Here is a 17,473-nt window from a genome sequence, read left to right on the forward strand (position 1 = left end):
ATGGTTAGACAAGTAATGGAAGATTTATGGTTTGACAGAAATTTAATCCCATTGTTACAGGTTTAACTCTCTCCTTACCGATCATTTTCAGTACTTTCCCCAAAATGACGTCTGCTTACCCAGTAGAAAAATGGATTTTTAAAACTCAAACAAGCTCTCTACAAAACAACTTTATGTTCTTATTAATTAAACAAAGATCATTCTTCAAAGTTTGTGATGTACAAAATAAATCTGGATAAGAACATATGTATATTATGTCGTAACAAATGTGACGATTTTGCTGTAGGTAGTAAGGAGAGGGTTAAGTCGTATAAAAGGAAACACTTATCAAACTCAACAATAAAATCATATCACGCTTTTGAATAAATATATAATAGAGGATATCACAGTATTCGCCTTGAATAGATTTTCATTTTATTGCAGACTCATTTCAATGTAAACAATATAATAAAATAAATCTTTCACAGCCTGAGAATTTTCGTTCCACATTAAGATAGAGTGGAATAATATAATATAATGTGACTTTATTCTAATTATAAATCACGTGATTAATCATACCATGGAGTTATTATGGTCATCCTTTCAGTCACTCGAATTAGTTTGAACTTACAAACACGGCACATACAAGACCCTACAAGTAACGAACGCCCTGGTAGAAAATAACTCTCTATCAATCTATAGACAGAACGACGATGACGTCACTCCGCTCTTTGGTTTGTTTGGTTCTGTTTTTGTTTTTGTAAAGTTTTCTTTCTTTTTTTTTTTTTTTTTTTTTTTTTTTTTGTCGCTTTGGACCGTCAGCTGGATGATTAGTTCTTCCTAATTCTCTCAATCAGATTATAAGCGATATAGGTTACGTTCAGTTCTATGCCTAGATTCGTTTGATCTGACGTGCTGGATTGGTGAGTATTTTCTAAAACGCATTTTATCAGTCATTTTACCCTAGAATCTTTAGCAAAATTAGACCCCACCAGTCATGGCTGGAAGAACAATAGCAATTAAGTGAAAGACGAATAATAGAAATACACTCACGCATACATACATGCATACATACATATATACATACGCACACGCACGCACGCACGCACACACACACACACACACACACACACACAAATGCCTTTCTGACATTATTTCTATGATTTGATAAAAATGTAACGAGAGCTATTCACCACCACGGCAGGCTAAAACCTACAACAGGCAAACCACAATGATCCGTTTCTTTATATTTCCGAATATGAGTTCTTAATAAAGATGATATAAGACATCGTTTAAAATGATAATAAATATATATTATAAGTATACTGTACTTATCTATTTTTTTCACCGTGATCTGAAAACATTTCTATCCCTTTGTAGAAAAAATTTTACATAAAACATTACATACAAATGTTACATAAAATATTACATACAAATGTTACATAAAACATTACATATAAATGTTACATAAAACATTACATACAAATATTACAACCGCTGCCATCTAGGCGCGAAATTCAACATTTTAGACATTGACAATGTTTATCTCACAGCAGGAAATCTCTTTATCAAATGCCTGATAAAACGGATGTGTCGAGGGAGTTTGTTCAAACGTTAAACCTTTTCCCCAGGAAATATCACCAGGTACCCGGACAGAGATTACAACTCATTAAGGCAGACACGTCAACGCTTAAAGATAATGACACATAATATCATGTGGAGTCATTTGGTAATCACGTGATATCATGAATGAAAGACATGGAACAAATGGATACAGATTACTTTCTGGTGGACGGAAAATGAGATAACATAATTTCATTAATGTGATTTTATTATCCAGCCTAATTCTCGGCTCATTGGCTGTTATCAAGAGGAAAAAGCATCCTAAAATTGTTACAAAATAATTCCTTCCACATTGTGAGTCATGTTACAGATACCATACGAAGAGTTTCGTGTAATTGTGAAAAATCAATTATTTTTTCTTTAGAAATAGACAAAATTGTTATTGAAAAGTTAACACATAATTATAATTTATCAAATGATATCACACAATTTTAACAATATGTAACAATGTTTGTTTTGCTTGTATTATTGCACGGAGCACGCACGGGATTTCGGTTTACTGGCATTTCTAGACATCACCATTCCAGACACAAGACCCTTAAAGCTTAATTGTTTCCGCTCGGCCATCTTCACATCTGTTCGAATTTTGGATGCCAAGCGCATTAACTCTGGATGTCTTGTTTCTGCATCGTCAACGTCGTGCTCCAGCAAGCCTTTGTCATTTACTACATCCTTCACTGCTCTGGATTCGAGGTTCTGGATCGCATCCACGTAAGGATCACTTAACTCCACAACCAGACTCAGAATCAAAACGCGACCGTCTGCACAGCCGACAACAATTGTGCGATCATCTGCTCCGACTTCTAGGCATGTTCCCATTCCATGGATGTGCAAATGTCCGATCTTGAAACCATCCGATGTTCTATAAACGTGAACCGAGCGTTTGGTTTTACAAAGGGCCACCAGATATCCCCCGTCGAGAGCCAGTCGCATACTTTCAAGATGAAGCTCTGCGTTGATTTGACACAATTGGCGATTTTTAATATTGCAAAAAACTCGCAAGTTGTTGTCCACCCGAATGCTGAAATTCTTGGACAAGATGGTCATTCTAAGATCGGTTCCTGGGTGTAAAACTCGTTTGATGTGTCGTATTACAACATCCTTATCTGGATTGTATAGGATTGACCCTTTCTCTAGATCAGGAGGAATAATCAAACCTTTATTGTCTTCGAAATTGAAATAGTCAACTCCTTTAACATAGATAAGTATGACAAAATTAGAACTGACGACCGCCATGTCTGCCAATACGTCTTTCTCCTCTGGGTACATTATGAAGTCTGATATCTGTTTTCTGTGCACGTCTAACAGTTCTGTTCGGTTCATACTATTCATAAGAAGGACGTTTTCGTATTTTCTTGACGTCTCCCTGTTCGCTATGCCAATAGTTTTATTGCAAATTTGAAGCAACAGTAATAGGCGATTCTTCTCTTTACCATTATGGATAAGTGGAGGGCAGATAAATTCTGACATAGAAGGAATATCAATGCCTGGACTGTGTTGATCTAGACCTTTCTCGTCTTCTTTGGGGTTCCAAGAAACAAATGTATACAGATTGGCAGTCCAATCGAACTGACTATGGAAAACACATTTCACAAACCCAACTGTCTGCTCTGATTTATCAAACACAACATACCTGCTGTGTTCAACGTTAAATACTTTTTTCTTCGTGACCAAATTCCACACGGTGTCGTCGTTAAGCATATCCCATTTCACCTGAAGATGATCATTCCTGGGGGTCTCGTCCTCTTCCGCTTTAGTGTTCCTCATCACCCCGTATTTCCCGTTGCTAAACATGTAGACTTTGTTGACCCTTTTCACATCCTGTCCTTGCATGATGGCCGATTTGGCCTTTCCCGTGGCCATGTCCACTAGCTTGATGTCAGAATGTTTCTCGTCATGGCATAAGATGTGCCCAGACTTGATGGACACAGCAACGGATCCTACTGGGTACTTGAAGATCTCGTTGGCGTGGTGGATGTCGGCGTCTAGGTTGTCTAAATTCCAAACCTGGATGTGAGATGTGAATAGGTAACTTTAATGATACATGTAAATTATATATATATATATATATATATATATATATATATATATATATATATATATATATATATATATATTAAAGAAAGAAGTATACTGCTAGCAGATAAATACAATTATGTTTATTTACACGTATGACAATATAAATAGTGTTATCTCTCTCTCTCTCTCTTCTCTTCCTATCTCTCTCCTCTCTCTCTCTCTCTCTCTCTCTCTCTCTCTCTCTCTCTCTCTCTCTCTACTCTCTCTTCTCTCTCTCTATCTATCTATCTACTCTCTGTCCTTCTCTCTCTCTCTATCCTCTCTCTGTCGCTCTCTCACTTTCTCTCTATCTATCTCTCTCTCTCTCTCTCTCTCTCTCTCTCTCTCACACACACACACACATACACACACATACACACTCTAAAAGACACACTTTCAGTAATTACTGATAAGAAAGAAGCCATCGACATCAAATTAATGGGAAACATTGTCAGAGAGTTTAAAATATGTTTTTGTAAAAATAAATAAATAAATAATAATAATAATAATAATAAAGTTTTAAAAAAGCAGGGTTTAGCTTTGATTTAACAGTATCTACATTCTATAAAATATATATAAAAACATGAATATAAATATATATATATATTAATATATATATATATATATATATATATAATATATATATATATTGTATAGAATGTAGATACATACATATTCAGTGAAGGAAGCAAGTAGATGGTTGGGTGGAAAGACAGATGTATGTGGGCGCTATCTTACAAATCACGGGTGAATGTATAGGATTTAATTTTAAGCTAAATTAGAATATTTTTTTGGGGATGGCAAAGAAATTCTTGTTCCTTCGACTTTGTCTGTATTATTACGGTTTTGACTTAAAATGTCATTCAATTCATTCCGACAAAAAACCGGAAGTGGTATTGTGACAACAATTGGAAACAAAAATTTTGAAGCTTATTTTCAAAATAAAAGAGGCTGATAACGTTGATGGAGATACCTGTAGAGTGTTATCTTTGAGCAAAGTGACGGCTTTGTTGACGGTGTCTGATGTGTAAATCTTCAATACTGGAGAGATTGAGGCCTGAAGAATTCGTATAGGATCCCCATTGGAAGTATTCCACACAAATATATAAGTATACCTAGAACAAAACGTATAATGGACATATAACAAATAATGAATTATGTACATTGAGAACAAAAGTGCAATTGGCATCAACAAATTATACGTGAATCTATAAAAGGAATGTAAAATTGATATATGTTTTTTTTTTAAACAACATAGGTTATATTACATTATCTGTTATTATTCCAGCCCTCTCCTTAAATAGTAATTCGAAATGATATCAAGGTTACAATAATAGTTTGTGACGTCAGATTTTCATTAAAATCAGATTTTTTTAAAAAGAATCGTTTGAATGTTGTTTTTCTATTCAAAGACGACGAAATAGGAATGGATTGAGGGGTAGAATAAATGGTTGCTTACACTCTTGCGTTTTTGGAATTCGAACTCTTTTCCCAACGCCCACTCGCAAGGTTGGGAATTTTAAAGAAGCAAGAGTGTAAGAATTGTATAGGGAATGAGATTAGCGGAAGAGTAGTGTCCCTTGATTGGACGTCACTGGCGGAGAAGTTATTTGTAAACAAACCAACTACAAGCCAAGCGCTCCAAATACAAAATTTATTATTCATATTTCTATACAAAAATGCATATCATAATCAACGTTATGCATTTTTGTACAGAAATATGAATAATAAATTTTTATTTGGAGCGCTTGGTTTGTAGTTGGTTTGTTTACAAATAACTTCTCCGCCGGTGACGTCCAATCAAGGGACACTACTCTTCCGCTAATCTCATTCCCTATATTCACGTCTTTTACATCGTCAAGCATACTTCATAATACGATGACTATTAAGCGCTTTTTAGTATTAGCACAATACACATATTTGCTTATAATCGTGTACCTATCCTCACCTAATTCGACAGAAGTTACAATGTCTGTAAAGTGCCTTGCACAGGTACCTAACTCTGACACAGGACTTAGAAAGTTATAATCCTGTGCCCAGTGTCACCTTATCACAGATCACAGAATTGTAAACTATTCGCTCCAAGGTCGAGGATTCTTAAATGTACATTCACAAAACAAAATGCTAATTATTACAACCGCGAAATTCTAAAAAATGATTCTCATATTCACCTTAAATAGGCGTATGAATTCAGACCTTGCACGTGGGACTTTTTCAATGACCGAAAAAAGTGAGATTTATTTAGTGCAGCATCCACCAGATGTGATAAAAGCTATACAAAGAGTCCAAAGCCAATACTATACTCTTAACATGAAGGACCAGGAGTTGAGTTATAAAATTATATTTCAATATGGACAACATTGTTACTAGCCACGGGTCCAATACAACATCTCTTTGTTTCACTAGCATCACAGTGAGAAAGTGTGAGGAAAAGACTTACTTTGAAACGCCCACAGCAAGACTCGAACCCACGACATATATGTCACGATATGAAGTGAGTAGAAAAGTGCCAGAAGACAATAGAGAATAAAAATTTTTCGCGGCGGTGGTGGGGTTTGAACCTGCGACCTTATTGGTACGACAACTCCGCCTGGCAGGTGAGAGCGTGGCTCTACCGTGTGAGCTATCCACGAACACAAAAATATTCGTTTCAAACCCAAGTCATTTCTAGATCCCTCTCTCACCCACTTCTGGGACCGCTGATTCGTTCGCCCACCACCATCGCGAAGTATTTTGACCAGCAGTTAAGCTTAATAGCCAATATTCTCAACACAAACATATAACATAGAAACGATTGAGACATTGAGTATGCTCCGGTGTATGGGGTGAATTTTTTTAATTCAGAAAAGTGAGTGGAGCAGGCACTTATGTTGGTAACAACAAGATATGAAGTGAGTAGAAAAGTGCCAGAAGACAATAGAGAATAAAAATTTTTCGCGGCGGTGGTGGGGTTTGAACCTGCGACCTTATTGGTACGACAACTCCGCCTGGCAGGTGAGAGCGTGGCTCTACCGTGTGAGCTATCCACGAACACAAAAATATTCGTTTCAAACCCAAGTCATTTCTAGATCCCTCTCTCACCACTTCTGGGACCGCTGATTCGTTCGCCCACCACCATCGCGAAGTATTTTGACCAGCAGTTAAGCTTAATAGCCAATATTCTCAACACAAACATATAACATAGAAACGATTGAGACATTGAGTATGCTCCGGTGTATGGGGTGAATTTTTTTAATTCAGAAAAGTGAGTGGAGCAGGCACTTATGTTGGTAACAACAAGATATGAAGTGAGTAGAAAAGTGCCAGAAGACAATAGAGAATAAAAATTTTTCGCGGCGGTGGTGGGGTTTGAACCTGCGACCTTATTGGTACGACAACTCCGCCTGGCAGGTGAGAGCGTGGCTCTACCGTGTGAGCTATCCACGAACACAAAAATATTCGTTTCAAACCCAAGTCATTTCTAGATCCCTCTCTCACCCACTTCTGGGACCGCTGATTCGTTCGCCCACCACCATCGCGAAGTATTTTGACCAGCAGTTAAGCTTAATAGCCAATATTCTCAACACAAACATATAACATAGAAACGATTGAGACATTGAGTATGCTCCGGTGTATGGGGTGATTTTTTTTAATTCAGAAAAGTGAGTGGAGCAGGCACTTATGTTGGTAACAACAAGATATGAAGTGAGTAGAAAAGTGCCAGAAGACAATAGAGAATAAAAATTTTTCGCGGCGGTGGTGGGGTTTGAACCTGCGACCTTATTGGTACGACAACTCCGCCTGGCAGGTGAGAGCGTGGCTCTACCGTGTGAGCTATCCACGAACACAAAAATATTCGTTTCAAACTCAAGTCATTTCTAGATCCCTCTCTCACCCACTTCTGGGACCGCTGATTCGTTCGCCACACCACCATCGCGAAGTATTTTGACCAGCAGTTAAGCTTAATAGCCAATATTCTCAACACAAACATATAACATAGAAACGATTGAGACATTGAGTATGCTCCGGTGTATGGGGTGAATTTTTTTAATTCAGAAAAGTGAGTGGAGCAGGCACTTGTGTTGGTAACAACAAGATATGAAGTGAGTAGAAAAGTGCCAGAAGACAATAGAGAATAAAAATTTTTCGCGGCGGTGGTGGGGTTTGAACCTGCGACCTTATTGGTACGACAACTCCGCCTGGCAGGTGAGAGCGTGGCTCTACCGTGTGAGCTATCCACGAACACAAAAATATTCGTTTCAAACCCAAGTCATTTCTAGATCCCTCTCTCACCCACTTCTGGGACCGCTGATTCGTTCGCCCACCACCATCGCGAAGTATTTTGACCAGCAGTTAAGCTTAATAGCCAATATTCTCAACACAAACATATAACAGAGAAACGATTGAGACATTGAGTATGCTCCGGTGTATGGGGTGAATTTTTTTAAATTCAGAAAAGTGAGTGGAGCAGGCACTTATGTTGGTAACAACAAGATATGAAGTGAGTAGAAAAGTGCCAGAAGACAATAGAGAATAAAAAGCATACTCAATGTCTCAATCGTTTCTATGTTATATGTTTGTGTTGAGAATATTGGCTATTAAGCTTAACTGCTTGTCAAAATACTTCGCGATGGTGGTGGGCGAACGAATCGGCGGTCCCAGAAGTGGGTGAGAGAGGGATCTAGAAATGACTTGGGTTTGAAACGAATATTTTTGTGTTCGTGGATAGCTCACACGGTAGAGCCACGCTCTCACCTGCCAGGCGGAGTTGTCGTACCAATAAGGTCGCAGGTTCAAACCCCACCACCGCCGCGAAAAATTTTTATTCTCTATTGTCTTCTGGCACTTTTCTACTCACTTCATATCTTGTTGTTACCAACATAAGTGCCTGCTCCACTCACTTTTCTGACATATATGTCACAAACCGAGTATCATACCACAAAGACCACAATGTCTAAGAATACTACAAGCAGCTATAGACAATAGGAATCGGTCAGGCCTGCTAATACGGAGAAATTCCTAAAGATATGACTTTATTTTTGTTGAAATAAAAACTGCTCTGACAGAAAGATGAAAAGCCATAAACTACAATCACGTCAACACCTTTTACCTGGATGCGACAACCATTTTGTCATCAGGGCTGAAGTTGGCCCCCGAGAAGCAAGTCATGGTCTCCACAAAGACTCCAGGGTGGATCCTATCAAATCGTTGACACATCTCGTGAATGGAGGTACACACCAAGTACAGACATCGCAGGGATCGGACCAAAACGTATTTCTGGGTGTGGCTTAACTGGGGGGATAGGGGAGGCATAATGTGTAGATTATTAAATAGAATGAACAAAGTTGACATCACTATGTTCTTGTTGTTAGATTGAAAATTGGGTGATTAGTTCTAAATCAAGTCTCTTTAGCAGTCTACATAGTTTGTTTAATGTTACAAAATAATTTGTGTGTTGGCGTGATTGATCTTGCGACACAATTATTGAGTATTGCACTTAAACGCATACCATCAATCTAAGTATGAAATGTCATTGCTCTTGTTAGCAAGTTGATAATATGTGACCCATCGTGTAAAACTGATATTATGTCAGAACGCGCTAAATTAAGAGAATTGAGGTTTATGTCAAAAAGATCCCAATAGGGAAGAAAACTGTGATGTCAGAAGACTGGTTCCTATCTCAATGGAAGTGTAAAACCACTCATCAGGGTGACTGAATACATAACTTGTGTAATTGATCTTCTGATTTCAGAGTGATGGCAGCTTATTTTCAAGTCTAAATTTATGCCGGTCGTCAATAAAGATCATCCATCCTCGCTCTTTTACGTCCCGTAATCCTGATAAACTGCCTATACATCAAAATAATTATGCCACCTTATATGATTCTTTCTCAAATGTAATCATTATTAGTCATTTGAACAGCTGTTTACACACACACTTCTAAGGATTTTGGAACCAGAACACTAGAGGGTGTGACGTCATAACCTGTCTTCCTTATTACGAAAGTTCTCTTAAAATTTGATAAACAAACATCACTCTGTTCAATGGCGTTATTTTTAAAAATCTCAAATTATATAAATTAAGTTTAAAATTAAGTTTTATAGGTCAAATTCTTCTCAACATAATACTGTTTAAGTCGATTAGTCACATATATAAAGTGTTACAAATGAAAGAGGCGAAAATTAGCAACAACATGAAAATAATACTAAAACAATAATAATGAAAATTTTCACTGTGATAATAAATGTATCCAAAACTAATTCCTGTAAACTCAGTCTGCCTACTTATTGTATGTGTTCATGTCGGACAGAGACTACAAACATTTATTTACACTAATATAGACCAGATTATAGATAACACTTATTTGTACATATAAGACATGAATGCTGAAACCAATATGTATTATCATAACTTTTATATAAGTACTAATTCAGCAATGAGAGAATATTTCCTTCATGGCAACAAATATGTGGGGAGACCACCAACATCAATAGTAAATACCCTGAACCAGGACCGCTCTACATATAATAATTTTCTGGATTCAGATGGCCAAATTAATCCCTGAAGAACTGAGAAATACTGCAGTGCCCTCCGTACTAAAGTCACAAGATCTTGACAGCCTCAAAACTCTGGCCCAGGACCGTGACCAATGGAAAAAATTAACAACATGAATGGAGAGAGCAGCTATACTTATCGACGATGACTGAATCACACAATGCTCAGCAAGTATCATTCAGACTGCCTAGCTTACTACTACTACGAATTCTTTAATCAACTTCGTATCAATTACTCCCAAGTACTCCTCCGTTTGTTCGTCCGTCCATCCATCTACCCATCTATCCATCCATTCATCCATCTACACATCTATCCATCCATCAACCCAGCCAGTAAACAGACAGAGATACGGACGTACAGACAAACAGGAAGGCGAGCAGACATACATACATACATACATGCATACATACATACATTCAGACATACACACACACACAAACACACACACACACACACACACATGAGCACACATCCAAACATTTCTTACTTTGAATTCCTGGATGCCCACATCACTAAGGATGTCCAGCGTTCTACTTTTCCTGTTGGTCGCGTCGAAAAGCATGACTTGTAGGAGTTTGCTCAGAGTCAAGACGTAACATTTACTAGCTGTTCTATTGAATTGGAGTTGTATTGGGATGTCAGAGGCTTGTCCAACACATCTACGACATGAATTAAATATCGAAAATAATATGGAGCGACACACACACACACACACACACACACACACACATATATATATATATATATATATATATATAATATATATATATATATATATATATATATATATATATATATGATAGGAGAGAAAGGAATGTCCGAGCACAAACTCTTCGTCACCGAAATTTATTTTAGAAAAGTATAAATCAATAATAGAATAAAAATGTTTAGTTGGTGAAAGAATGGGTATTTCGAATGAGGATTTGAGAAACGTTGTGTTAAAATTCGTTGTTTTGCTTTGTTTTATAACAATTTGAAGAGTAAACATTTTATATCTTATCTAATTCTAAAGATATTAAATAAATTAGAAACATTGCTTTCCAAAAGAAATTGAGCGTATATATAGCGCAATATCCATTAAATGTGCTAAGAGCGATTTACAAAGGGTCCCTGATCAACAGCAACACGTAACATGTAAAAAGAGATATGACGCCTAGTAGGCGATATTCCATTTTTTTTTTCGGACAGAGACAACGCTGTCAACGGCCGGGTACTCATTTTGCACCTGAGTACGGTGAGAGAATTTGAGTAAGGAGCCTTTCCCAAGAACTCACTATGCGCAAAAACTCTTAAACCTCTCCGAAGTCCCAGGTTTGAGAGTTTTTGTCAAGATGGGGGTTATTTAAATTGATCAATATTTGAAGGCCGAGTTTTCTGATCAAGTTTTTCAATGCGTCTTTTCCAGAACGGAAATAGATGCAATAGTCGTAGCGTCACTTCCTTATTAATGACGCATGGTAACTTAGTAACACTGGATCTAAACTATCGAACAATGCGGACGCCCTTATGAAATATTTCTCTGACGAGCATAAAGTGTATCGAGAGGAAAAACATTATAAATATGATCTTGTTCTGACTTTTACACATCTGATCACAAGACATATGAAAGGTTCTAGTCAGCTTGAAGAATAAAAAGTAATGATTTTCTTTGTTCAGAACCAAGATGGCCGCCGTTGCAGGCGGCGTGACATCAGACTACTGAATCCAATTAACGGGTAATAAGTAACTCATACACCCAATGAAAGAGGTACATAGTACAATCTATTATTTCTTTACTTGCGTTCCATGAGTGGTAGCGTGTGGACTAAAATGAGAGTGCCAGTGTTGAAGGCCAAATGAGATTCGTCCCCGCTGATCGTGACTGTCTGGGACTGGTTGGGGAACTTGTGTAGGAGCTTGGCCTGGATATTGGGCATGGAAAGGTTAGTGAAGACTGTTAAGACCTTTTATTTGGCAATTATTAATAATAATTAATAATAATAATAAATAATAATAATATAATAATAATAATAATAATAATAATAATAATAATAATAATATATAATAATAATAATAATAATAATATATAATAATAATAATAATAATAATAATAATAATAATAATATAATAATAATAATAATAATATATTATAATGATAATAATAATAATAATAATAATAATAAAATAATAATAATATAATAATAATAAAATAATAATAATAAAGATAAAATAATAATAATAATAATAATAATAATAATAATATGATATGGATGAGATGATGATGATGAGGATGATGATGATGATGATGATGATGATGATGATGATGATGATGAGATGATGATGATGATGGATGATAAATATAATAATAATAATAATAATAATAATAATAATAATAATAATAATAATAATAATAATAATAATAATAAAAATATTGATAATGATAATAATTATAAAAGAAGAAGAAGAAGAAGAAGAAGAAGAAAGAAGAGAGAGAAGAAGAAGAAGAAGAAGAAGAAGAGAGAAGAAGAAGAAGAAGGAGAATACTTTATTCATTAAAGGATTTTCTAAATAAGAGTTGTCGGGTTGTTTTATCACTGTCTTTGTAATTTTAGTTGTTTTTTTTTGTTTTTTAATCCACCATAATAGTTTGTAGATTTCATGTGGGAATGTGTGGATGGTGATATGTAACCTATCTCCTCAAAACGGTTTTATATCAAGGTGATTGAGATGATATAATCGTCAGATATTTGTGATTGAGGCTTTTCAGTTATTAAAAAAAATAAGAGTGTTTCCCACTGGCATCTTTCTTTTGGTTCTACCTTCTTTTAAAGAACACATTATCTGCTATTTGGTTAACATTGCATATACTGTGTTTTAAAAACAACGATAGAGTTGTTGTAATGTTTATGTCGAAATGCGTGCTAGTAGTTGTGATAGTACTTTATTTTGTGTGTAGAATTGGCAATTGTTTTTGTGGTATTTTAAGTGGCTGTGGTTTGTGGTGATGGGTTGATAGGGAATAGGATGGTGAGAAAGTGAGAAAGAAATCAAAGGGAAAATGGAGTAAAGGATAAAGAAGGTGTACGGTGAGATGACGGCAAAATGGGTCATGAGATAACGTCAATGGAAAAATGAATTTCGGTAAGATGATTTTATCAGTTGTTGATATCATGAAAAGAAATCCAAACCTGTTTGAGGTCCATTACATAGGGGCCATTGCCCCTGTCCATATTGAAGGCTAGGTAGGTATTGGACACACTGATATTGACCACTTCGCCGTACTCACAATCAATACGCCCGTGTTGCTCACCACTTTCCGTCTTGTAGATCAGGACGTGTCTAGAGCCTGGAGAGTTAAACGTTAAAACGAATACTGGTGTGTTTTGTACCATTTATGTCTAAATCCAAACTCATAGAAATCATTCAGTTCGATAGAACTTGCAAAACGTGTCTTTATTTTAAAATGATTGATTTTAAAAAAGATGTCTAAATTAACAGTCTGGATTGTTCATAATGTATAATTCAATAATAACTTGTTTAAAGATTTTTTTTAAACAGACTGAACAGATTGTCACTATCGCCAGACCCGGGGAAGACCCAGCTACCCATTTACTGCTGGGCGTCTAGATATATAACATATAATATGTATAAATCAATAGTAACTTGTTAAACGATTTTTATTTAAAAGACTGAACAGATTGTTACTATCGCCAGACCCCGGGGAAGACCCAGCTACCCATTTACTGCTGGGCGTCTAGATAGGAGAGACCCTAAAACCAGTCCTTTGTACAAAGTGACTGCACATAGCACACCGCCACCTACGGCAGGCTTCTCCACCAATAAGAGACACTGGGTGGTTTGAATCGGCTTCGGTCGAGGTCCTGCCTAACGGCAAAATCGCTTCATAGGTGGGGACTTTCCACCTGTCCAACATGTACCCGACGAAGCTTCCGGGTGGGTTCGCGACGGTGCACGAGTGCGGCAAAGACTTTGCTGATTGGGTCGATCGTCATAACAAAATAGTGTGAGCACCATTAGAAGCTGCCGTCACCTGTGGCGACGCATGAACAGAAGGAATTCTAAATCCAGTCCTAGAACTATAGTTATCAAAAAACCCAAAAGTTCAAAAAAATTAAATCAGATTGTTGATCAGTCGGAGAGTCTTGCTACCTAGGATGTTGTTAGAATATAAATCTCTATGGGTTGAGGTCATTCAAGTATTTTCAGTGTAATGATGATTATTTATCACTTATTTCATGATCTGTTGTAGATCATGTTCCGCCAAATCCAAACGATACTTTGCTTTAGACTAAAAAGTTGGAAACGTTGAGCCACTAACCTTTCATTATGGCAAGGTACTTGCCGTCAAGAGATGGGTGGACCTCTCCAATAGGGAGGTTCATATCTTGGCGGGGCTCCCCTTGGGTAAGTTCCCACACCTTAGATAAACAACAAGGGAAATTAGAAATTTAGATTCCTCAAAAGGACGTGAGAAAAGAAAACTAGTTTTGACGGAGATTTCATTTGTTTACGAAACCTGTAAGTCCAATATGTGTTAGGAACAGTGGATGCAGACAAGATAGAAATAAGTAAAGTGGCAAAATTATAATTCAAATGCAAAGACAGTATGGCCGTTTCGGATTTTCCCATAAACGTTACACAGACTTATGATTTAAACGGAATAGAATCTAATTTTAGATGAAAGGACATCAAACTAATGCCATTGAATTAATTTCATCATTGCTACGTCATTGGTCCTTGATGACATTTTTGTTTAGCATCACAACAATTTATAATAGATAATTACACATTCTCGTCAAGTTTTCATATATCGTATAAAAATAAGAAAACAAGATTAAGACCTACTTAACAAACAATGTAGGGCGATACATTTTAGAGGTAAACAATTTGTTTTAAAATGTTATCTTTATTCTATAACGGGTAATATGTCCATATGAAACACAATATGCCAAAAAATTAATTCAATTTAAAACCACGAAAAATAAATGACAATTTTCATTTTTTTTTTTTTTTGGCTGTTTGCGAACTATATTTATCATCCTTAATAAATAATTTAAATTTAACTAAAGTTTTCTTTTTTCTATACTTGTAGAACCATACCCTGAGGCATGTACTGTGGAAAGGTTTGGCGGTCATCAGGATTCCGTCTTGTGTGTTAAACACATCAACATCTACGGCTGACGTCACCTTCTCGTCCAACTCACACTCGTACTGCAATGGGCCTCCGGGGGCCGTGTAGATCTGGCAGTTGGGCACCAAGGCCCCTTTGGTCTGACTATTGAGGTCACATTGTTTGACCAGTTCCCGAATATACTTGAATCTGTATGAAATTAATTAATAATCAATTATGGTTAGGATAGCGATAGTGGGTCTCGGTAACTCGGTTGGTATAGCACTCCCTTCACAAGTAAAGGGACAGAGATCGATCCCGGAGCCAGTCAAGATAATTTTCTGAACCTGTCGTTCAAGCAATTGGGTAGCTGGGTCTGTTTGATCTGGTGGAGAGCACCTTGTGATAGATTAGCATCCTAACCAGAGGCTATCAATGATATATATATATATATATATATATATATATATATATATATATATATATATATATATATTTATATATAAGCAACAATTACAGGGTATTCCAAAGGTCTATAGGCCTGTGTAACCCTTATTGATTATGATATGATTGTGATATAAGCTTTAGAACGTATGCACGAAGCTACTTTTTACATAAACATACTGTTTCAACAAAACAGAATGACGTTAAATTTAAATTAATCAAAATTAGCTATAAATCTTATCTAGGAGAGAGTTGAAAGTGATGATGAACTTATGCTGAAGTGTCCATAAATATTATGTGCACATAGACTTAGACATTTTGTACATTACTTTGTGAATACCTTGATCATGTGTGTGTGTGTGTTTATATGTGTGTGTGTGTGTACTCAGAATAATGAAAACTATTACAGTAACTTTATAGTATCTATTTCAGACGACTACTGCTGTCAATGTAATTCACCGTACTCAGGTGTAAAATGAGAACCTGGCCGTTAACATCGTTGTCTGTTCGAAAAAATATATAATATCACCTAAGGCATCATGTCCCTTCCTAAATGTTAAATGTTGCTGTTGCCCAGGGACCCCTTGTAAATCACTTTCAGACGTTTAGTGGGTATTGCCCTATATAATAGCACAATTAATTAATTCATTCATGACTTGGTCTCTGTAAGTATGGTGTGTACAGCCCACGTAGATCTTGAAAGACTGACTTGATGGTAAATAAGACGAAAAAAGACATATTCAATTCACCTGTGAATGTGTGGCAGCAAGCGTCCGGTGATTTCAGAAACGAGGGCATTTGGGTCGAATTTGAGAGCACTGCCGGACATTCTGAGGGCATCAGCCACTAAGTTCGATTCCTTGTCGTCTAGCAAACTGAAGTCTGCCAGTACGTGCTGCAGAGAGGTAGCTCGTAGTTTGGTGTGGAGCCAATCAAAATTGCACAGACAGGACTCCTTTACTTGTTCAAATTGGTAGCTGGAGATGAATAAATTAAAATAGATAATTGTCTACCAATGAACTTAGCGGAAGAATAAGCACAGCTTTGGATTGATGAGAGAACTTCCCGGAAAGATTTTTTTTTGCCTTCCCTCAATTCTACCAACCTCACAACCCCTCTCCATTGCTCAACCATAATTTGAGGATTTTAAAAATTTATTTTTCCTTTTAGTCTTGGAGGCTGTGCTTTCTGAATGAACTATGGTTATAAGTTATCAAGCATTGTCTTTACTCCAAAAAAACATGAAAATATCAAAAACTGTCATTTACACAATAAAACTGTCATTTGCACAATAAAACTGTTATTTTCATAATGTATGGGCCTAACATTTCGAATGTGACCTTTCGAGTTCAATCTGCTAGGATTTTTTATCAATTTTTATTTAATTAAATACCCCCCCCCCCCCCCCCAAAAAAAAAAACTGTGATTATTTTTTGGGAAATGACAAACATCTAGGCCAACCAACAATATGCTTTATAAATGATCAAACCAAGATAAGTAATTATAAAATCACTATAGCTAATTTGGCACTTGGAATTAACCAACAACCATAGCAATATTCTTATAATCAGAGAGAATGTATCAAGTTAACAATCTGGTGATTGAAACATTGGCGAAAATCAAGTAGCTGGTGATATTCATATTCATTCATCTGGTATCAATGCTAACAACAAGAGATGAAGTGAGTAGGAAAGTGCCAGAAGACAATAGAGAATAAAAATTCCC

General features: G+C 36.4%; 1 protein-coding gene across 2 annotated transcripts in view; it reads right to left on the reverse strand.

The window, feature by feature from the left end:
* Nucleotides 1–391: 391 nt before the first annotated feature.
* Nucleotides 392–17,473, reverse strand: part of LOC144968897 (NACHT and WD repeat domain-containing protein 2-like) — a 58,471-nt gene continuing 41,389 nt past the window's right edge. For both annotated transcript variants that reach the window (XM_078907723.1, XM_078907724.1), the window contains 9 exons: nt 16,498–16,725; nt 15,295–15,514; nt 14,513–14,612; nt 13,362–13,519; nt 11,971–12,095; nt 10,682–10,853; nt 8,750–8,931; nt 4,634–4,775; nt 392–3,609 (listed from right to left, as the gene is read on the reverse strand). In XM_078907723.1, the coding sequence (XP_078763849.1) occupies nt 2,068–3,609; nt 4,634–4,775; nt 8,750–8,931; nt 10,682–10,853; nt 11,971–12,095; nt 13,362–13,519; nt 14,513–14,612; nt 15,295–15,514; nt 16,498–16,725 (2,869 nt within the window). In that variant the 3' untranslated portion in view covers nt 392–2,067. The remainder of the gene's footprint in view (nt 3,610–4,633; nt 4,776–8,749; nt 8,932–10,681; nt 10,854–11,970; nt 12,096–13,361; nt 13,520–14,512; nt 14,613–15,294; nt 15,515–16,497; nt 16,726–17,473) is intronic.

Source organism: Berghia stephanieae, chromosome 3 (assembly GCF_034508935.2).
Source record: "Berghia stephanieae isolate SIO BIC M18660-M18661 chromosome 3, UCSD_Bste_1.3, whole genome shotgun sequence".
Lineage (NCBI taxonomy): Eukaryota > Metazoa > Mollusca > Gastropoda > Nudibranchia > Aeolidiidae > Berghia > Berghia stephanieae.